This window comes from Camelus bactrianus, chromosome 18 (assembly GCF_048773025.1).
Source record: "Camelus bactrianus isolate YW-2024 breed Bactrian camel chromosome 18, ASM4877302v1, whole genome shotgun sequence".
In the NCBI taxonomy this organism is placed as follows: Eukaryota; Metazoa; Chordata; class Mammalia; order Artiodactyla; family Camelidae; genus Camelus; species Camelus bactrianus.
In genome coordinates this window covers 13,509,147-13,526,798 of record NC_133556.1, presented here as the reverse complement: position 1 = coordinate 13,526,798, position 17,652 = coordinate 13,509,147, and the positions used below count along the sequence as shown (strand labels likewise).

The window sequence follows — 17,652 nt, the reverse complement described above, 5'->3', positions numbered from 1 at the left end:
CTTCCGACTTGCATAATAACTGCGGCGGCGCTATTTAAAAAGCGTCAGAGAGGAGGTGCCTGGCCACGCCCCTCTCTTCCAGTTCCGCTCCCTTGGATAAGCTGCGAGGAGGGGGGCGGAGCCTTAGGCCTGAGCCAAGATGGCGACTGCGAAGCCAACCCCCACGGACTCGCTCTCGTTCTGCCTCGCGCAGCTCACGGCGGCGGCCGGGGAGGGTCTACGTGGGGGAAAGGACACAGCTACCAACGAGACACCCTTGGGCCGTGCACTCCTAGCCCTCCGCACGCGCCACGTCAAGGCAGCGGGGGGAATCGAGCGCTTCCGGGCACGCGGCGGGCTCCGCCCCCTTCTTGCGCTGCTACGGCGAGCGGCTGCAGCGGGTCCCGCCCCGTCCCAGACTGGCCCCGGCTCCGCCCCCTCGTCGGTGGAGTCAGCGGCTTCTTTTGGCCCCGCCCCATCGCCGGGCCCCGCCCCCTGCGCTGCGGCGGCGGCGCCCTCTCCTCCAGCGCGCCTGCGCAAGACGCTGGACTTGGCGCTCAGCATCCTAGCCAACTGCTGTACGGAAGGGGCGTGCCGGGCTGAAGTGCGCAGACTCGGGGGCATTCTCCCATTGGGTAAGTGCTCCGCCCTCATATCCTAGAGGGATTCCAACTACGCCTCTGTCCCTATCTGGGCCTAAGCGGTCTTTAGTTCTTTGTGTTGTATCCTGGAAGAATGCACTTTATGACGGCGCAGCTCCCCCACCTCTCAAGCTGTCATGGCCCGTGACGTCACTGGCCTCTCTATAGATCGTACCCTAGCCTTCCTAGGTCAGATAATTACAGCCAATCATCTGGGTATTGACTGTGGAGCACCTCTCTCGCATCTGGGCTGCTGGAGCCAAAGGGTTATTTGATGACTCTTTCAGATGACTCTTAACCTACATTTATGCTCATAGCAGGCACTCAGTGCTTACTGAGTATCTGGCCTTGTGCAGGGCTCTTAAGTCCCATTTGATGAGCGGGAAATCAGGAGTAGTGATTAAGGAAGTGGGCTCTGCAGTCAGCTAGAACCCTCCCAGGCTAGGATTGTAATATGGGGTAATAGCTACCTCGAAAAGTTGGGGTAGGGAGAAAATGGAATACAAAAATAGAACTCAGATACTCTAAGCATGGTACTGGGTACTTCCAGTTATTAAAAACTAGCACAATAAGAACAAATCCTAATCCAATATTTTATAATAACTATTCATGGAGTATAACCTTTAAAAACTGTAAATTACTGTATTGTATACCTATAACATATAATATTGCATATCAACTGTACTTCAATTAAAAAAAAAAAACAGAACAAATCCTAACAAAAGATGGCAAGGTTTTCTACTCACCAGTTAAATTGGTGCCTCCTAGTGGCAACAATGTGAACACAGTTTACATGTCATTGCCTGCCAGCTATGAAATTATGCCTATTTTGATGAACTCTTAATTTTTTGAATAAAATAAAGCATTAACATTTAAAATTTGCAAAAATGCATGCAGACGTTGATGTATTCAATGAGAGGCCTGGCACATTTATAAATCCTCAATAAATGATAGGTTTTGTTGTTAGTGTATAACCCTGTCATTCCTTGTCTGTTTTATATTTTAAATATCTCCTGAAACCATCACTTCTTTGCGTTCTTCCATCATGTGCCCAGAAAATGGTGCCCATGTGCTGGACTGTGCTGGTAGCTGATTTGGTTCAAGCCATTTTCTCACTATTGTGACAACCTCCGTGTTGCTCCCTCTGCCTTATTCTTTTCCCCTGTAGTCATTGTCCCCATGGCTGCCAGATTATATCATATCACTCCCATTCCTAAAACCCTCTGTTGCTCCCAGCTCCCTCACATTCAAATCGTGATCAAGGCCCTTCATGAGGTCATAGCATAAACACTTGGTCTCACCTCTGGGCCTTTACAAAGTTTACTTCCAAACCTGAAATGCCCTGTAACACTTCTGTCCACCATCCTTCTAGCAAATACCTACCTATTGAACCTTCCAGACCCAGCAAGTGTTAGCCTGTTCTGCAGACCTTCCCTGTCTCTCTCAGGCCACATTCTTGAGGTAATTAATGAGAGAGACAAGAAGAAGTAGAACCCTCAAGAGGCCAAACTCTCTTGCAGTGACCATTCTTCAGTGTGTGAAGACAGACAGCATCCAGAACCGAACAGCCCGTGCTCTGGGGAACTTAGCCATGGAACCTGAGAGCTGTGGGGACATCCACTCTGCTGGTGAGCAGTCTCCGAGGGGGGAGTCAGCTAGGACCTGGGGTGGACAAGGGACTTGAGGGTCTGTCCTCGCTCACCCTCTGTCCTCTTCTTCCCTCTCCAGGTGCTGTCCCCCTGCTCGTTGAGAGCCTGACGGCCTGCCAGGATTCACAGTGCCGGCAGAGTGTGGTTCGTGCCCTTCGCAACCTGGCAGATTCACCCCAGCACCGCCTGGCCCTAGCACAGCAGGGAGCGGTGCGCCCACTGGCTGAGCTTCTGGCCGCTGCCCCAGACCCTGCACTTACCTTGGCCTTAGTCCGTGCCCTCCTGGAGCTGAGTCGAGGCTGCTCCCGGGCCTGTGCTGAGCAGCTAAGTCTGGGTGGGGGACTCGGCCCACTGGTCGGCCTGGCCTCCCACCCCAAAAGAGCAGTGCGTGAGGCAACTATCCTGATCCTTGCCAACCTGTGTGCCCAGGGCCTGGTGCGGCCTGCCCTGGGCAATGCTGGTGGCGTGGAGGTGCTACTAGGTGAGCTTCGGCGGCGCCGGGGCCCCAGCGGGGCCAGCCCCGCCTCCCAGCAGCCCCTGGTGCGGGCTGTGTGTCTGTTGTGCCGGGAGGCCATCAACCGGGCCCGACTGCGGGACGCTGGTGGTCTGGAGCTGCTGATGGGCCTGCTGCGGGATCCTCGCGCCAGCACCTGGCACCCTCGTGTTGTGGCCGCCCTTGTGGGTTTCCTCTATGATACTGGGGCCCTGGGCCGGCTGCAGGCTCTGGGACTTGTACCTCTCCTGGCTGGGCAGCTGTGTGGTGAGGCTGGTGATGAGGAAGAAGAAGGAAGAGAAGCTGCTTCCTGGGACTTTCCTGAGGAGCGGACCCCTGAGAGAGCAGAGGCTGGAAGCTTCCGAAGCCTCAGGTGAGTTCCCAGCTGATGCTGTGGGATGGGGGTTTGTGTCTGCTCCAACCCTCTTCCCTATGCTTAATCCCCCAATTCTGTCTCAGCAAGACTTTTATTGACTCTGACTCCTAATTCTGGGTTCTCACTGAACAAGACCACTTTCTAGTCCTAATTAAATACACCTCTTCTCCCCTGGGGCCACCTTTGACCTTTCCTCCACCCCAGCACCTCTGAACTTTGGGTCCCAGACAGGTTCACTGGAAGGTGGTGTGTGCACTGGTTGTGATGATACACTCTGGAGTCTAAATTCTTATTCTAGTACCACCACTTTTAAGCTGAGTCATCTCAGGAAAGTTAATTAACTTCTCTGAGCCCCAAATTCCTTGTTTGTAGCATGGAGGATAATCATACATACATACCCCATAAAGTTGTAAAGATTAAATGAGAGCACTTTGCACCTTACCTGGCACTAAGCAGCGCTCAGTAAATGTCAGCCTTCTTGTGGACTCTTTGACCTCACCTCCCACTGCTTTCCTGGTGCCCACGATACTCTTGCACGCTGGCCTTCTAGCTAGTTTTTGAACCTGACATGTAAGTACTGTCTCAGAGCCTCTTTGGTTGCTGTTCCCCCTGTGTATGCCTTGATTAGATCTTACCTTCTCAGTGGGGGCCGCCATCAGCACCTGATTTTAAATGTCAGCTCTCCCCTCCCCCGGCTCTTTTCTATTCCCTTTAACTTTCCTCCATATGCATCACTTCACACCACACTAACATACCTTGTGGTTTCCCTATTTTGTTATCCTTTTCCCCTGTCGACAAAAATAATCAATAATAAGAATAGAAAATAAAACTAAAAAAGGAAAAACAAAGAATAGAAGAATTTTATTTGAGCCCCAAACAGGATTAGCCTGGAAGCCTGTTTCCCAGATTACTCTGAGAAACTGCTCCAGAGAAGCAGGGTTTCTAGCAGTTTTATATCTTATCAGAACAAAGAACACTAAACAAGTCAGGGATACATTTCTTCAAGGTTTCAAAAAACTATACTAGCACATACCGTACAGCATGTATAGTATGGCCTTGGTACCTGGGAAGAGAGTCTTACCATCAAAGGAGGACCAGCATTGGCATCCCCGGAAAAGGGGCATTTAATCTTTATTTTTAACATGGACATTCTTGTGGTCAATATGCCCTTTCCTTTAAGAATTAAAGCAGATGTACAATATATGTTTGATAGGCCACAGCAGGCTATTTTAGTTAGCATCAAATTCAAGTTAACTCATGTGTAAGCCAGAATGACTTCCCTATATCTCAATATGTGAAAATTTCTTTTCTCACCCCTCACTAGAATATAAAGGGTAGGAAGACAGGAACTTTTTGCTCATTGCTTCTCCCCAGCACCTAAAACGGATCTTAGCACATAATAGGCATCAGTAATTGCTGAAGGAACCAGGTTTTTCCCCCACCTCTCTTTATCACCTCCCTGGATCCACCTTCTCTCCTGGATTCAGTTACCTCCTTTTGCATGATCAGTCTTTTGGCCCTGCCCCTCCCCTCGGCCCTGGGTTCCATCCCCTCTTTCTTCCCATGCAGGTCCTGGCTAATCTCTGAGGGCTATGCCGCAGGCCCAGGAGACATCTCCCCCGACTGGTCCCCCGAGCGCTGTCCGCCGCCGCCGCCGCCGCCAGAGCCGGCCCATCCAGCCAGCCCTTCCCTGGCCCCGACCTCACTGCGGACGCCCCGCGCCCTGCGCACCCCGGGCCGCAGCCCCGCCACCACCGCCGCCGAGGAGCCCTGGGGTCGCGAGGGGCCCGCGCTGCTGCTGCTGTCGCGCTTCTCCCAGGCTCCCGACCCCAGCGGGGCGCTGGTGACCGGCCCCGCCCTGTGCGGCCTGCTGGCCTACGTGACGGGCGCGCCGGGCCCGCCGAGCCCCCGCGCGCTGCGCATCCTGGCGCGCCTCACCTGCAACCCCGCCTGCCTCGAGGCCTTCGTGCGCAGCTACGGGGCCGCCCTGCTGCGTGCCTGGCTGGTCCTCGGCGTTGCCCCCGACGACTGGCCGGTGGTGCGGACCCGGCCTGCTCGTCGCAGCCAGCACCAGCAGCAGCACCAGCACCGGGAGCTGGGTGGGTCCCTGAGCGCCTTTCCGCCCACATGCGAGGCCCCTTCCCCATTCTGCCTTCCCTGCACCTTGAGGCTCACCCTCTCTCGCTGCCCTCAGCTCACCTTTAAACAACCTCAGCCACTAGGTGGTGGCGGGAGGGACTCCCTCCTGTTCTATCGGGGCTGCACACAGTTCCAACCTTTACCCGAGCCTTGGGGTCCAGAGACCCTGACACCAGACTTGGCCCCAACGCGTTAGAATTATGCCTGTCTGCATCTCCCTATCCAGTCTCTTCTTGGCTCTGCATTATCCTGTCTTCCCACTGGGCTCACTGATTGTGAACCCAGGCTCAGGCAGCATGCCCTCCTAGGCCCCACCACCCCTTCCAACCCTGCTAGGGATGGCCCTGTCTTCTGTGCCCTGTTTCAGGCTTTGAGGGCCCAGCCTCCCTCCCTGACCATCCCACTTCCTGTTCTTGCCCTTGACCTCCAGCTCCTAGTGTCTAGACCTCAGCCTGCTGTCATCCCCTTCTTCCTTGCCCTGAGTTTACACCTTCCTTCCTTTCAGGGGCCCAGAGGCCTGTCTTGTCTATCCCACCCCAGTCTTGGACACCAGCTCCCAACCTGACCTGCTCTGCCCATCCCTGCAGGTGAAATGCTGCTGCAGAACCTGACCGTGCAGGCTGAATCGCCCTTTGGAGTGGGTGCCCTCACTCACCTGCTGCTCTCTGGGAGTCCCGAGGACCGTGTAGCCTGCGCACTGACCCTGCCCTTCATCTGTCGGTGAGGGAGATGTGGATGCCTTGCAGGGGTTGGGGAGGCAAGGTTACTGTTTCCCAGTCCCACCCTCTTCCACCTTCTAGAGGATTCTCTCTTCTCCCTAAAGGAAGCCTTCTCTGTGGCGCCGGCTGCTTCTGGACCAGGGCGGCCTCCGTCTCCTCCTCTCGGCACTCACTCGGCCAGCTCCGCATCCGCTCTTCCTCTTCTTTGCTGCGGACTCCCTGTCCTGCCTCCAAGGCCTGGTGTCTCCCACCATGAGCCCAGCCCTCCTACCTGCAATTCCCTTGGACCTAGACCCGCCCTCCCCTTGCCTCTATGAACCTCTGCTGGGCCCAGCCCCCATCCCAGCCCCTGACCTCCACTTCCTACTGGACTCAGGCCTCCGGCTCCCTGCCCAGCGAGCCACCTCTGCCACCGCCTCCCCCTTTTTCCGGGCCCTGCTAGCTGGCAGCTTTGCCGAAGCTGAGATGGATCTAGTGCCACTTCGAGGCCTGTCACCCAGCGCAGCCTGGCCCATCCTGCATCACTTGCATGGCTGCCGGGGCTGTGGGGCTGCCCTGGGGCCTGTTCCTCCGCCAGGCCAGCCCCTGCTGGGCTCAGAGGCTGAGGAGGCCCTGGAGGCCGCTGGCCGTTTCCTGCTGCCTGGGCTGGAGGAGGAGCTTGAAGAAGCCGTGGGCCGTATCCACCTGGGACCTCAGGGTGGCCCAGAGTCAGTGGGTGAGGTATTCCGCCTGGGCCGGCCCCGGCTGGCTGCCCACTGTGCCCGCTGGACACTGGGGCCAGGGCAGTGCCCACGGAAGCGAGCCCTGGCCCTAGTGGGGCTTGTGGAGGCAGCAGGCGAAGAGGCAGGGCCCCTGACCGAGGCTTTGCTGGCTGTGGTGATGGGGGTAGAACTGGAGGGCAAGGGTCCTAGCCTAGACTGTTGATGTCCCCTGGGAGGAGACCCGAGGATGAGTTGGCTATGAAGGAGATCCCCCTCAGAGTGGCACAGGAGGAGGATGAGCAGAAGGAGTCATCGGCAAGGACCTGTGAGAGGATGGACCTCAAACCTGGCTGATGGTCTGAAGACTCAGGAGTGAGAAGCTAAGGCCAGGGGCTGGGCATGGGGCCCACAAGATGAAGAACAGCCCAGAGCCCCAGACACCTGGCCTGGCCCGGCTTTCTGGAGTTGGAATTAAAAACTTTGGAGATGGGCTGCCCCTGTTGTGTGGTGTCTCTGCTTACTTTCCTGTGGAAGTCCCTCTACCCCCTCACCCATCAAGTAGGGTCTAGTCCAGGTCTGTCTCAGTAGAGTACACCCTTGGTTTAGAAGTTTAATAAGTGAGTATGGGCTGATTCCTGGAGCCCTGGAATATGGGGGAGTTCCCAGGCTTCTCCCAAGGATGTGGTTTTGGGCCCTGGGGGAGGCCTGCTTCCTGCTCACGCTACTTCATTGCTCAAGCAGCCACCCAGCTGGATGCAGACCTTGGTCAGGGCTAAGAGGGTTGTGCTGAGGGAATGTAAGTGTGGGGATATACATCCGAGGCCTTGACATTACTATTTCCTCAGTGCTCTTCCTCTTGTCTTTGGCCTTTAGTCTCTGGATCTGTTTTCATGTTTTGGGTCAAGTGTCCTCCTGCTGTTTTTCTAACGGAAGACCTGTGTTCAAGTCCGTGAGGCCCTTACTCATGCCCAGACAGCCTGAGCCCTAGGCTGACATTCAGGTGAGGGAAGGGCTCATGGTTTTTGTCACCCAGGCAGGGTCTCCATGACCTGGCTCCCAGATCACTGACCATAGGTGGCAGCCTGACTTTGAGGAGAGTGCCTGGACGGGGCCTGCCTGTTAGCTCCTGTGGAGCCAAGGTTGCCACTTGCCACCTCTGTGCCTCTGGTAGTGTCCAGGCCTCTGTTTTCAGGCTGTGCTTTAGAACCACCCAGAAAGCTTTTTAAAAATACTGATGACTGGGCCCTTTCTGACTGAACTGGACTGAGGGGAGGATACCTTGGGTATCACTCTTTAAAAATCTCCTAGGCTGTTCTGATTTGCTGCTGGGTTGAGATCCTCACCTCCCTGCCAATTCCAGGGTTCATACCTGGGCTCAGGTCTGGGTTGAAACCCACAGTCCAGTGGCTGCAGCACTGTTGTGTCTGTCCATACCCAGCTCCAGAGTGTCTCGTTTCCACCTTGATTTCTCAGGGTCTCTGTCCAGGGAAGGCCTCTTGTTCTTTTGTGGCTGGGGTCTTTGTCTTGCTTTCTTCTCTGTTCATCAGTATATTGGGAAAAGGCTCTTTGGGGACCGGTCTGGGTCACCTCAGTGTTGGAAAAGGCTGGCTGGGTCTGGCTGCCTGGGAGTTCTCCCTGAGTCTTCATGGGGCTTGGGCCTGGTTTCTGTTTATCTGTGTCTGTATGTCTGTTTCCAGCTCTATAGCTTATAGTCTGTGGGAGGGCTCATGGGGTCTGTCTGTCTCTGAGAGAGTTCTTTGTGTCCAGTATGTATGCCTTTTGGGATCTGTTTATGTCACTGTCAGTCAGAGTGTCTGAGGGAAGGTCTCTGAACCTGGGATCTGACTGATCCTTAGAACATCACTCCTGCCTCCAATGCAAAAATTTTGTCTGGAGCAGTCTCCCAGGAACAGCCTGGATGGGAAAGGTCTCTGTCTAGGACTCAGGGTGCTAGCTTTGGGAGGTGGGGTGTTGGCTTGGGGGCCTCAGTCTGTGTCTACGAGTCTCAGTGGGCAGAGGATCCCGGGCTTGGTCTGGAAGAGCCACTTTTCTTACCAGGCTCTGGCTGCCTGGGACTCCCTGCAGCTGAGGCCAAGGCTGGGGTGTGGCTGCCTCCGCGGCAGGCCGGCGGGCTGGGCCTGGGTGGGCCGGGGCCCTCCCTCCCTTACAGGCCCCCACGCCGGGTTCTCCCGTTCATTGTGCACCCCCCCCCTCGCCCCAGCCCTAACCCAGCGGGTCCCGGCTTCCTTACATGGTCAGGACCGGGCCTCCAGATCCTGGACTTCCCCCTCCCCCCGCCCCCACCGGACACGGCCCCCGCCCTGCTCGCCCCGCGCGGTCTGCCCGCGCCCCGTCATGGAGGACCTGGGTGAGTGGGGCCCTGGTCCCCTTGTCCCTAGTCCTTCACCACCACCTGGACCCACTTCCCCATCCTGCACCCCCTCGCACTCCCGGCATCTCTACATCCCTGCCTCCTGTCTTCTGGCTTCTGGCTTCTGGTCTCTGCCGGCGCCTCCTTTCCGACTCCACGTCCCCCTTCCTGCCTCTCCCTTCCTGCCTTTCCCAGACTGGCCGCTCCCTCCTTCTCTCGCGCCGCTCCTCCATCACTGGCTGAGGACTGACGGATGGGCAGGGAGGTGCAGCGCCTGTGGGCACCTGGGCTCAGGAGCTCGGGGAAGGGAGGGGTTAACGGGACCTTGAGTCCGGGGACTGGGAAAGTAGACGGGAAGGGAGAATATGACATCAAGTTCTGGAGAAGAAAATGGGCTTTCCCTAGGGCTTTGGGAAGGAAAGAGTTAAGGGCCCTTAAGTATGGTAGAGGTCAGTTCCTTGGGGCAGAAAGTATAATAGATGAGTGCCAAGAAGCCAAAAGGTGGCTAAGGGTTCCACTAAGGTGCTCAGAAATGAAGAGTAAAGGGGCAAAGACTTCTAGGTTCTGAAAGGTAAAGAGTTCAAAGGATCCAGATCTGAGGGCATCTCCCCCTCCCCTTCTCGCTCTCTCTCTTTCTCTCTCTCTTTCTCTCTCTCTCTCTCTCTCTTTCTCTCTCTCTCTCTCTCTCTCTCTCTCTCCCTCTCTCTCTCTCTCTCTCTCTCTCTCTCTCTCTCTCTCTCTCTCTCTGTGTGTGTGTGTGTGTGCGTGCGCGCGCGCGCGCGCGCGCGTGTGTGTCTCGGGGCTGGAAGGAGGGTCCAGGCATCTCATCCTCCCTGTCTGTTGGAACTGAGGCTGGAAGGCTGTACCCTCCGTGGGAGAGAAGGGGTTCCAGCACCCTGCAGTAGGGGGTGCTGCTCAGCAGGGGTAACGGGCACTAGTACTGTGAAGAATTAGCCAATCAGAAAGCAGGTCCCAGCCGACTCACCAATGAGGTGCATAGAGTGGAGCCCAGTGGCGCCTGGAGGGAGGGGCCTGTTTAGGTGTAGGGGGTGTGGCAGAAAGAACATCCAATCAGAAAGCTGGTGCCTGGCATGCAGCCAATTGAGCAATTTGGGATGAAGCCAAATTTGGCTCCAGCAAAGAGCCAATTTGGATTGCATTAGAAAAGATTGAGAGAATAAAAGAATCAGGTAGCTAAGTCTATAAGTGACTCCCAGGATGAGCCATGTGGGATATTATGATCGTACATATTACTTGCTGCTCTTCCACATCTCTGGCATTGTGTTTCCTTCTGATTCTTGACCTCTGCTCTTAATGCTGGCTTCTGTCCTCCTGAAATACTGCCCACTTAGAACACTTATTCTCTGATCTCTTAAGGCCCCGTCTCTGGCCTAACCTTCACCTCTCAACCTCTCACCCTGATGGCCTCTTCCTGCAGATGCCCTACTCTCTGACCTGGAGACAACCACCTCACACATGCCAAGGTCAGGGGCTCTAAAAGAGCGGCCCCCAGAACCCCTGACGTCTCCTCTGCCACAGGTGAGATCAGATGCCGGGGACTGGGGCAACTACTAGGGCCAGGTTTGCCCCGGGGAGGAGAATCTGGGCCTGAGTGGGGCAAAGTATAGGCCTATCATCCCATACATGTGTCCTTCTCTATAGATGGGGTCTGGGGAGTCTTCAGGAGCCTCTGGGGACAAGGACCATCTATACAGGTGAGGGTGCTGGGGACTGGGGGGTGGGGGAGCCATCTGAGACTCACATGAGGAGGCTTGAATTCCCCACCCTGAACCCAGGTTCCTACCTTGTTTCCCAGCACGGTATGCAAGCCTCGGTCCCCGAAGCCTGCAGCCCCTGCGGCCCCTCCATTCTCCTCTTCCTGTGGTGTCTTGGGCACGGGGCTCTGTGAGCTAGACCGGTTACTTCAGGAACTTAATGCTACTCAGTTCAACATCACAGGTACCAGGGTTACTGGGAAAGGCCTTGACAGGATGGGGGCAGAGCAGGGTGGAGACTAAAGGTATAGATTGATTTCCCAGAGTAGCAGCTAAAGGGACACAAGCCTTAACTGGGAGGGAGGCTAGAGTGTGGCCCCATGTCCAGTGCACTTCTCTCCTCTCTGCAGATGAAATAATGTCTCAGTTCCCATCTAGCAAGGACACTGCAGGGGAGCAGAAGGAGGACAAATCTGAGGACAAGAAAAGGCCCAGCCCGTGAGTGTGGCATAGTTGGCAGGGCGGGGAGAGAGGTGATCAGTCCTGGATACCTGAGTTACTGGAGGAAGGGTTACTCTGAGGCTCTGACTGACATGAATTATGTCCTTCACAGGCCTCCCAGCCCATCTCCTGTTCTTCCAAAGCCTTCAGCCACCTCGGCCACCCTGGAGCTAGACAGACTGATGGCTTCACTCTCTGATTTCCGTGTCCAGAACCATGTGAGTCAGGCAGGGGGAGGGGGTGGGCCAGTGTGGGTTTGTGGCTTCCAACACATTTTAGACCCTCCCACTTCTGCTGCCTTGCTGACTCAACTGTCCTGTCCTCCCTGCTACAGCTTCCAGCCTCTGGCCCAAACCAGCCACCAGTGCTAAGCTCTGTGAATGAGGACTCTCCCACCCCACCAGGGCCAACTAACAAGGGCAGCCTGGACACCATGCTGGGGCTGCTTCAGTCCGACCTCAGCCGCCGTGGTGTTCCCACCCAGGCCAAGGGCCTCTGTGGCTCCTGCAATAAACCCATTGCTGGGCAAGTAAGTGGAGCCCTGTGAGGAGGTGGGTAGAGACCCACAGACCCATCTCTACTGAGAGCCAGCCTTTGTGCTGCTCCCTTTTAATAAATAACTCTGGGAAGTGGGTATTACTCTTATTCTACAGATGAGGAAACTGAAGCTCTGAGTCACACAGCAAGTAAGTGGCAGGGGGAGAATTCCAACCCGCTTACCATTTATTCTGGTCCTACTCTGTGCCAGGCACTATGCTAGCTCCTTTACAAACCCCCATCTCATTTAGTCTTCACAAAAGCCTTGTTGGCACCACTTACCATCTCTCAGGCACCCACAAAGACTGTTTCTCCTCTGTCAGAGTCTGGTTCAGGGGCTCTGGTTCTTGGCTTATTGACTGAAAAGATGTTATTGGTGACTGTGCCCAATGGTTGACCTAGATCCTACTGCTAGATAAAGCACCCTACTGTCATCCTAGAATTCCAGTCTCAGCAGAGCAGGGTGGCATTATGACTTTCGTGGGCCCTGAGCACTTTCATCTTCATGGGTTCCTTCCTCCATTAAAAAAATTTTTAATTGCATTTTATGACTGTGTTGGTGTAAAGATGAATATTAATGTTTTATATTAAGTAATTTTTTCTAGCTCGTTTCTTCTCTTAATTTTAAAAGAAATTACAACATTTTTGTGGGCTCCTAAAAGTACCATGGGCCCTAGGCACTGTAAGAGAAGACAGGTTGAATCTCCATCACTTATTGACTGAGTGACATGATTGTTAGATTCTTCATCCTGATCTCTCAGAGATAATATCCCAAAAGTGCCATGTAAACCTTAGCTCACTGGGCCCTTGGCAGCCCGAGGGCCACTCTGACCCAGGCCTTGCCCCCAACTCGCAGGTGGTGACTGCGCTTGGCCGTGCTTGGCACCCTGAGCACTTTGTTTGCGGTGGCTGTTCCACGGCCCTGGGAGGCAGCAGCTTCTTCGAGAAGGATGGAGCCCCCTTCTGTCCCGAGTGCTACTTCGAGCGCTTCTCCCCACGGTGTGGCCTCTGCAACCAACCCATCAGACATGTGAGCCCTGCCTGGCCCACAAGCCCCGCCTCTGTCTCACGCAAGGAGCGGGTGGAATGGGCCTCATCCACTCACAGGTCCCCCACCCCATCTCCAGCCCCTTCCCGTGGCCTAGTCCCGAGGCCCTTTGGACTCTGCCCTCTCTCTTTGACTCCCTTTTAGGTCTCCCACACCTTAAAATCTTACTCTAACCCACTCACTTAGGTTCAGGGCGGAAGAGGGAGGGAAGAAGGAATAGAGGGCCACACTGAGTGTTCCCTTTCATTTCCCGCAGAAGATGGTTACTGCCTTGGGCACCCACTGGCACCCGGAGCATTTCTGTTGCGTCAGTTGCGGGGAGCCCTTCGGAGATGAGGGTGAGAGCTTAACTCCCACCTTGAAAGCCGCGGGTCCACTCGACATCCCGCTCATTCCCTTTGTCCCCAGCCGACTACGACCTCCGAAGTCCCGGGGCGGTGAATTTTCCCCCTGCTCTCTCCCGGCCCCAATCTGTCTCACCTGTTGGTTCCATCCCTTCCCGCTCTGCCCCCGCCACAGACCCCGTCCCTCTTTTCCTACTACTCACTCGGACTGTCCCTCCTCTGGACCCACAGCCTCAGATCTTCTAGGCCCCCAGGGCCACCTCGCACCCTTTTCCTTCCGCCCACTCGGTTCCCGCTCCTAGGTTTCCACGAGCGAGAGGGCCGCCCCTACTGCCGCCGGGACTTCCTGCAGCTGTTTGCCCCGCGCTGCCAGGGCTGCCAAGGCCCCATTCTGGATAACTACATCTCGGCGCTCAGCGCGCTCTGGCACCCAGACTGCTTCGTCTGTAGGGTGCGCGGCTTTGGGGGCGGGGCCTGGGAGGGATGGGTCAATGGCGAGCGGGACTAAAAGCCTGGGGCGGGGCAATTAACCAGAACAGCGTTCTCGGGGGACGGGGCTTCGCGTTTGTGGGCGGGGTGAGGGTGCTGCGGGGGTCTCCCGGGTTATTCAGGTCATGAAACGAGTTATCTGGTCTCGGGGTTGACGCTGACCCCCTCCTTTCGCGGCTGCCCTTCCCCAGGAATGCTTCGCGCCCTTCTCGGGAGGCAGCTTTTTCGAGCATGAGGGCCGCCCGCTGTGCGAGAACCATTTCCACGCGCGGCGCGGGTCGCTGTGCGCCACGTGTGGCCTCCCGGTGACAGGACGATGCGTGTCGGCCCTAGGCCGCCGTTTCCACCCGGACCACTTCACTTGCACCTTCTGCCTGCGCCCGCTCACCAAGGGCTCCTTCCAGGAGCGCGCCAGCAAACCCTATTGCCAGCCCTGCTTCCTCAAGCTCTTCGGCTGACCCCCTGGCCGGCTTGCCACTCCGGGAGAACGCAGTCTCAAAGACCTCGCCCTTCCCGAAAAGATCGGGCTCTCCAGACCCCAAGGCCTTGCTCTTGGAGCTTGGGACTCCCCAAGCCCCACTCCATGAGGCCCCACCCCTTGGAGAGACCCGCCCTGAAGGTACTGTACACTCCCGATGGGCGAGTTCAGAAAAGGCCCAGCCGATCCTAAAGCCACACGCCCCCTAAAGTGGGTGGTACTCTGAAAAGCGACCCCGCTTGAGCCCTTCACTTTATTCCCAGCCTTAAGGGATCTCCCCGACTGGAGGAAGGCCCATGCAATTCCCACGAATCCGAGACCAGGCCCGGACGTCCCTCTCCCCACCCCTCACTGTTTTGTGCACTTTTTTCTACCCACATAAACACACATTCTACTTCACACCGGTTCTGTGTCTCTGCGCGGGAGGGCCTTGCGTCGCGAAGCCCCGCCCCTTTTACTTGCTCTGGCCGCGAAAGGTTCTAGGCCACCGCCCAGTGCCTGGAGACTCAGCCTCAGCTCTTGCAGGCTGTCCACCTATCAGATGAGCCTGAGGCTGGAAAGGCCGGCCACCTAAGCAGGATTATGCAGATGGTGGCCAGCCAGGACAGAAGCTCAAGCTGCGCGCCATCGAACCTTCTAGGCCCCGTCGTCCGGCTTTTTCAGCTCCCTATTACCTTGAAATAAGCACTTAGTCTGTAGTCCCCCAACTCTCTCCCACTCTTGCCACCTTGTCCGGTTTTCATATTTTTTCCCCTCCTTCAAAGACCTTCAGAGATGGAGCTCCATTAAAAAGTGTCCATTTATGCCGACCTTTTAGATCTGGGCATTAAACTACAGCTTCCCTCATACTAATTTTGACTCGTAACATCTCCCTCTAGGCAGAGGATGACACTTGGAGTGGTCAGGACAGTGACTGAGGGAAGCACTGGGGGCTGTACGAGCTAGAGGGAGACTTCTAACTCAGACCGGAAGTCAAGGAAGGCTTCCTGGAGGAGGTGACACCTGAGCCAAGCCCCAGCAGAGAAGGTTGGGCCAAGTTTTTAGGTGTGGAGAAGTTCAGGCTCCATCTGAATCCCCAAGCCCCAGGGGCCTTTCTAAATCCCAGAACCAGTACCTTGGACCCTGTAAGTCCCTAGGGAGGGGGCCTGGATTCCTGGGTCATAACTACAGGGACCTTTGAGGCTGGAAACGTGGATCCTCAGATGCCCTTCCAGCTCAAGGAGGAGCTAACAGCCAAAGAGAACATGTGTGGGCAAGTGACAAAAGTGAGGTTCTCTTCCCTGGCCTCAGGCAGACCCCCAAATCCTCTCCTCCCTGAGGCTCCTCTCCTTGGGTCTTCCTAAGTCTCCTGCTCTTTCCTGTCCACACATTCTCCCTGGTGAATGCTGTCCATTCTTTGACTTGTAACCACCTCCCAGTCTCAAGTCATTCATTTACCAAGTTTTTATTGAGTGTGTACTGTGCCAGGCTCCAGGCCAGGTGCTGGGGAGGCCATAGGGGACATCTTCCTTGGCCTTATGATCTAGTAGGGGAGACAGATGAAAAACAAATACACAGGGACAAGTGTGATGGAGTAAGGGGGAATTTCCCTGATGGCCTGGGTAAGTCTTCCCCCACAGCACCTCCCTGTCCCCTCACTTGGAACTATTGCAAATAGGTGTTTGTTGCTTGTTTATTTCTCAAACAAATGCAAACTCCTGGGAGCTTATTGTCAAAGGGTATGTTTGTTTTGCTGACGGTTGTCTGTCCAGTGTCTAGAATACTGTCTAGCATGTGGTAAGGGCTCAATAAATGTTAATGAAGGAAGGAATGAGGAAGAAGGGAAGGAGGGAGGGTGAGGGGGCAAAACACAGAGAACTAAATGAGAGAAGGTGGGCAAGGGGTTACTTGAACCAGACAGTTAGAGAAGGCCTCTGTGAATATTAATGTCTAAGTTGAGACTTTGAAGGTTGAGGAAAGAACCAGCCAGGCAAAGAGCCTGAGGAGAGTATCCTGGGCAGCAGAAACAGCAAGTGCAAAGGCCAAGAGGTTGTGAAGAGCTTGGACTACTGGAAGGAAGGAAAGAAAGCTAGTGTGGTTGATTAGAGCCAGCAAGGGACAGAGTAGTAGGAGAGGAGGCCAAAGAGGAAATAGTGGCCACCTTACGAAGGGCTTTGCAGGCCACAGTGAGGGCATATAGATTTTAATCACCTATAACCCCAATGTGTCCTCTGATACTTGCCCCTGGATTTCTCTCAGGCACTTCAAATTCATCACCCTCTGAAGCAGATGCCGTGGGTGTCCTGCCCGCATCCACTTGGCCCACCTGGGAAGAGAGTTCCCAGACCCTCAGTCTCCCCAGCTGCTCCCTGAGGGTACTCTCCAGAGGAAGGCGAGTGCTCCTATGCCCAGCAGGCCTGGAGTGGGTGGAGGGAGGTTCTGTAATCTCCAGCCAGTTAGAGACAGGGATTGCTGAATATGCTAGCTTTCTGGACCCTTGGGGGTCAATTCTGAGGTGAGTTCCCCTCAGTGTCTCAGAGGCTCCCCACTGGGATTGTCACAGTGGTCACCTTTTAATCAACACACCCTTTACAGGCTTTTTGCCATTCCTAGTCTCTTCCCCACCCCTACACAGTCCTTACTGGGATCAGCTCCCCAGTAAAGTCCTCACACCCCAATTCTCATCTTAGAGCCTGCTTTTGAAGGGACCAAAATGAAAGCATTCCCTAAACTTAACTCATCATAGTCCCCTAAAATATTGTTTTCTGTTCCCCCATCTCTGGCAAGAACCCAATTACTACAATCAGACACCCAAGTCTGGTCAATTCTAGAAAGGCAAAGGTACAGATATTTAAACCACCCCCCTTCTTGTATCCAAGCCTGTGCTGAGCAATGGGACTCCAGGGATGAATCAGATCGTTTTCTGCTTTGGGGGATTCTCTGGTCTATTGGGGAGACTGACCTGGACCCAGACAAGGACCACAAAATGTGCTCAGACTGTATCAGAAAAGTCAGAGAAGTCTTTCATGAAGAGATGCTATCTTCCCTAAAGAGGCTGGGCAGTAAAGTCTGAGTAGGAGTTGGCCATTTGGGAGGCAGAGAGGCATTCTAAGCAGACAGCGCAGCTTATATAAAAGTTTGGGGCTATGAGAATTCAGGGGCTGCGTAGGGCCAGGGAGCAGGGAGGAAAGGTGATTCCAGTCTAAGTTTGGTATGGATGAGTGAGGGGAATGGTGGGCAGGGGTCAGGGCATGGAAGGCCTTAAACATCAGGCTGAGGAACTTCTGCTTCCTCCTGAGTGTGATGGGGAGCTATGGAGGGTTTCTGAGCAGGGGAGTGACAGTGTCTGATTTGGGTTTGAAAATGATCCCTCTGGATTAGTCAGAAGCAGGGGGTTGGCTCAGCCAGTTTCCCTAGGTGGAAGATGAAAGGTAGGCATTTTTAGTGGGTGAAAGAAGTGATTTTGATCCCGGGACATTGGGGGAGGGGTGGA

The 17,652-nt window shown here is 55.1% G+C and overlaps 2 protein-coding genes across 3 annotated transcripts; both read left to right on the top strand.

Annotated features, from left to right (window-relative positions):
- The first annotated feature begins 1 nt into the window (after nt 1).
- ARMC5 (armadillo repeat containing 5) lies at nt 2-7,193 on the top strand. Its single transcript, XM_074346022.1, has 6 exons — nt 2-614; nt 2,141-2,248; nt 2,349-3,135; nt 4,708-5,237; nt 5,865-5,997; nt 6,101-7,193. Exons 1-6 carry the CDS (start codon nt 140-142, stop codon nt 6,918-6,920), a joined length of 2,853 nt encoding a protein of 950 aa, XP_074202123.1. The 5' UTR covers nt 2-139; the 3' UTR covers nt 6,921-7,193.
- A 1,733-nt stretch (nt 7,194-8,926) lies between these two features.
- Nucleotides 8,927-14,579, top strand: TGFB1I1 (transforming growth factor beta 1 induced transcript 1). Of its 2 annotated transcripts, none has more exons than XM_010972405.3 (11): nt 8,927-9,065; nt 10,507-10,607; nt 10,731-10,783; nt 10,885-11,027; nt 11,194-11,281; nt 11,397-11,502; nt 11,619-11,813; nt 12,678-12,851; nt 13,126-13,207; nt 13,516-13,664; nt 13,894-14,579. In XM_010972405.3, the coding sequence occupies exons 1-11, from the start codon at nt 9,053-9,055 to the stop codon at nt 14,158-14,160; spliced, it is 1,371 nt and encodes a 456-aa protein (XP_010970707.1). In that variant the 5' UTR covers nt 8,927-9,052; the 3' UTR covers nt 14,161-14,579. The 2 variants fall into 2 exon arrangements, with proteins under 2 accessions (XP_010970707.1, XP_010970708.1); XM_010972406.3 differs by having other exon boundaries at nt 8,970-9,065; nt 10,446-10,607.
- The last annotated feature ends 3,073 nt before the right edge of the window (nt 14,580-17,652 follow it).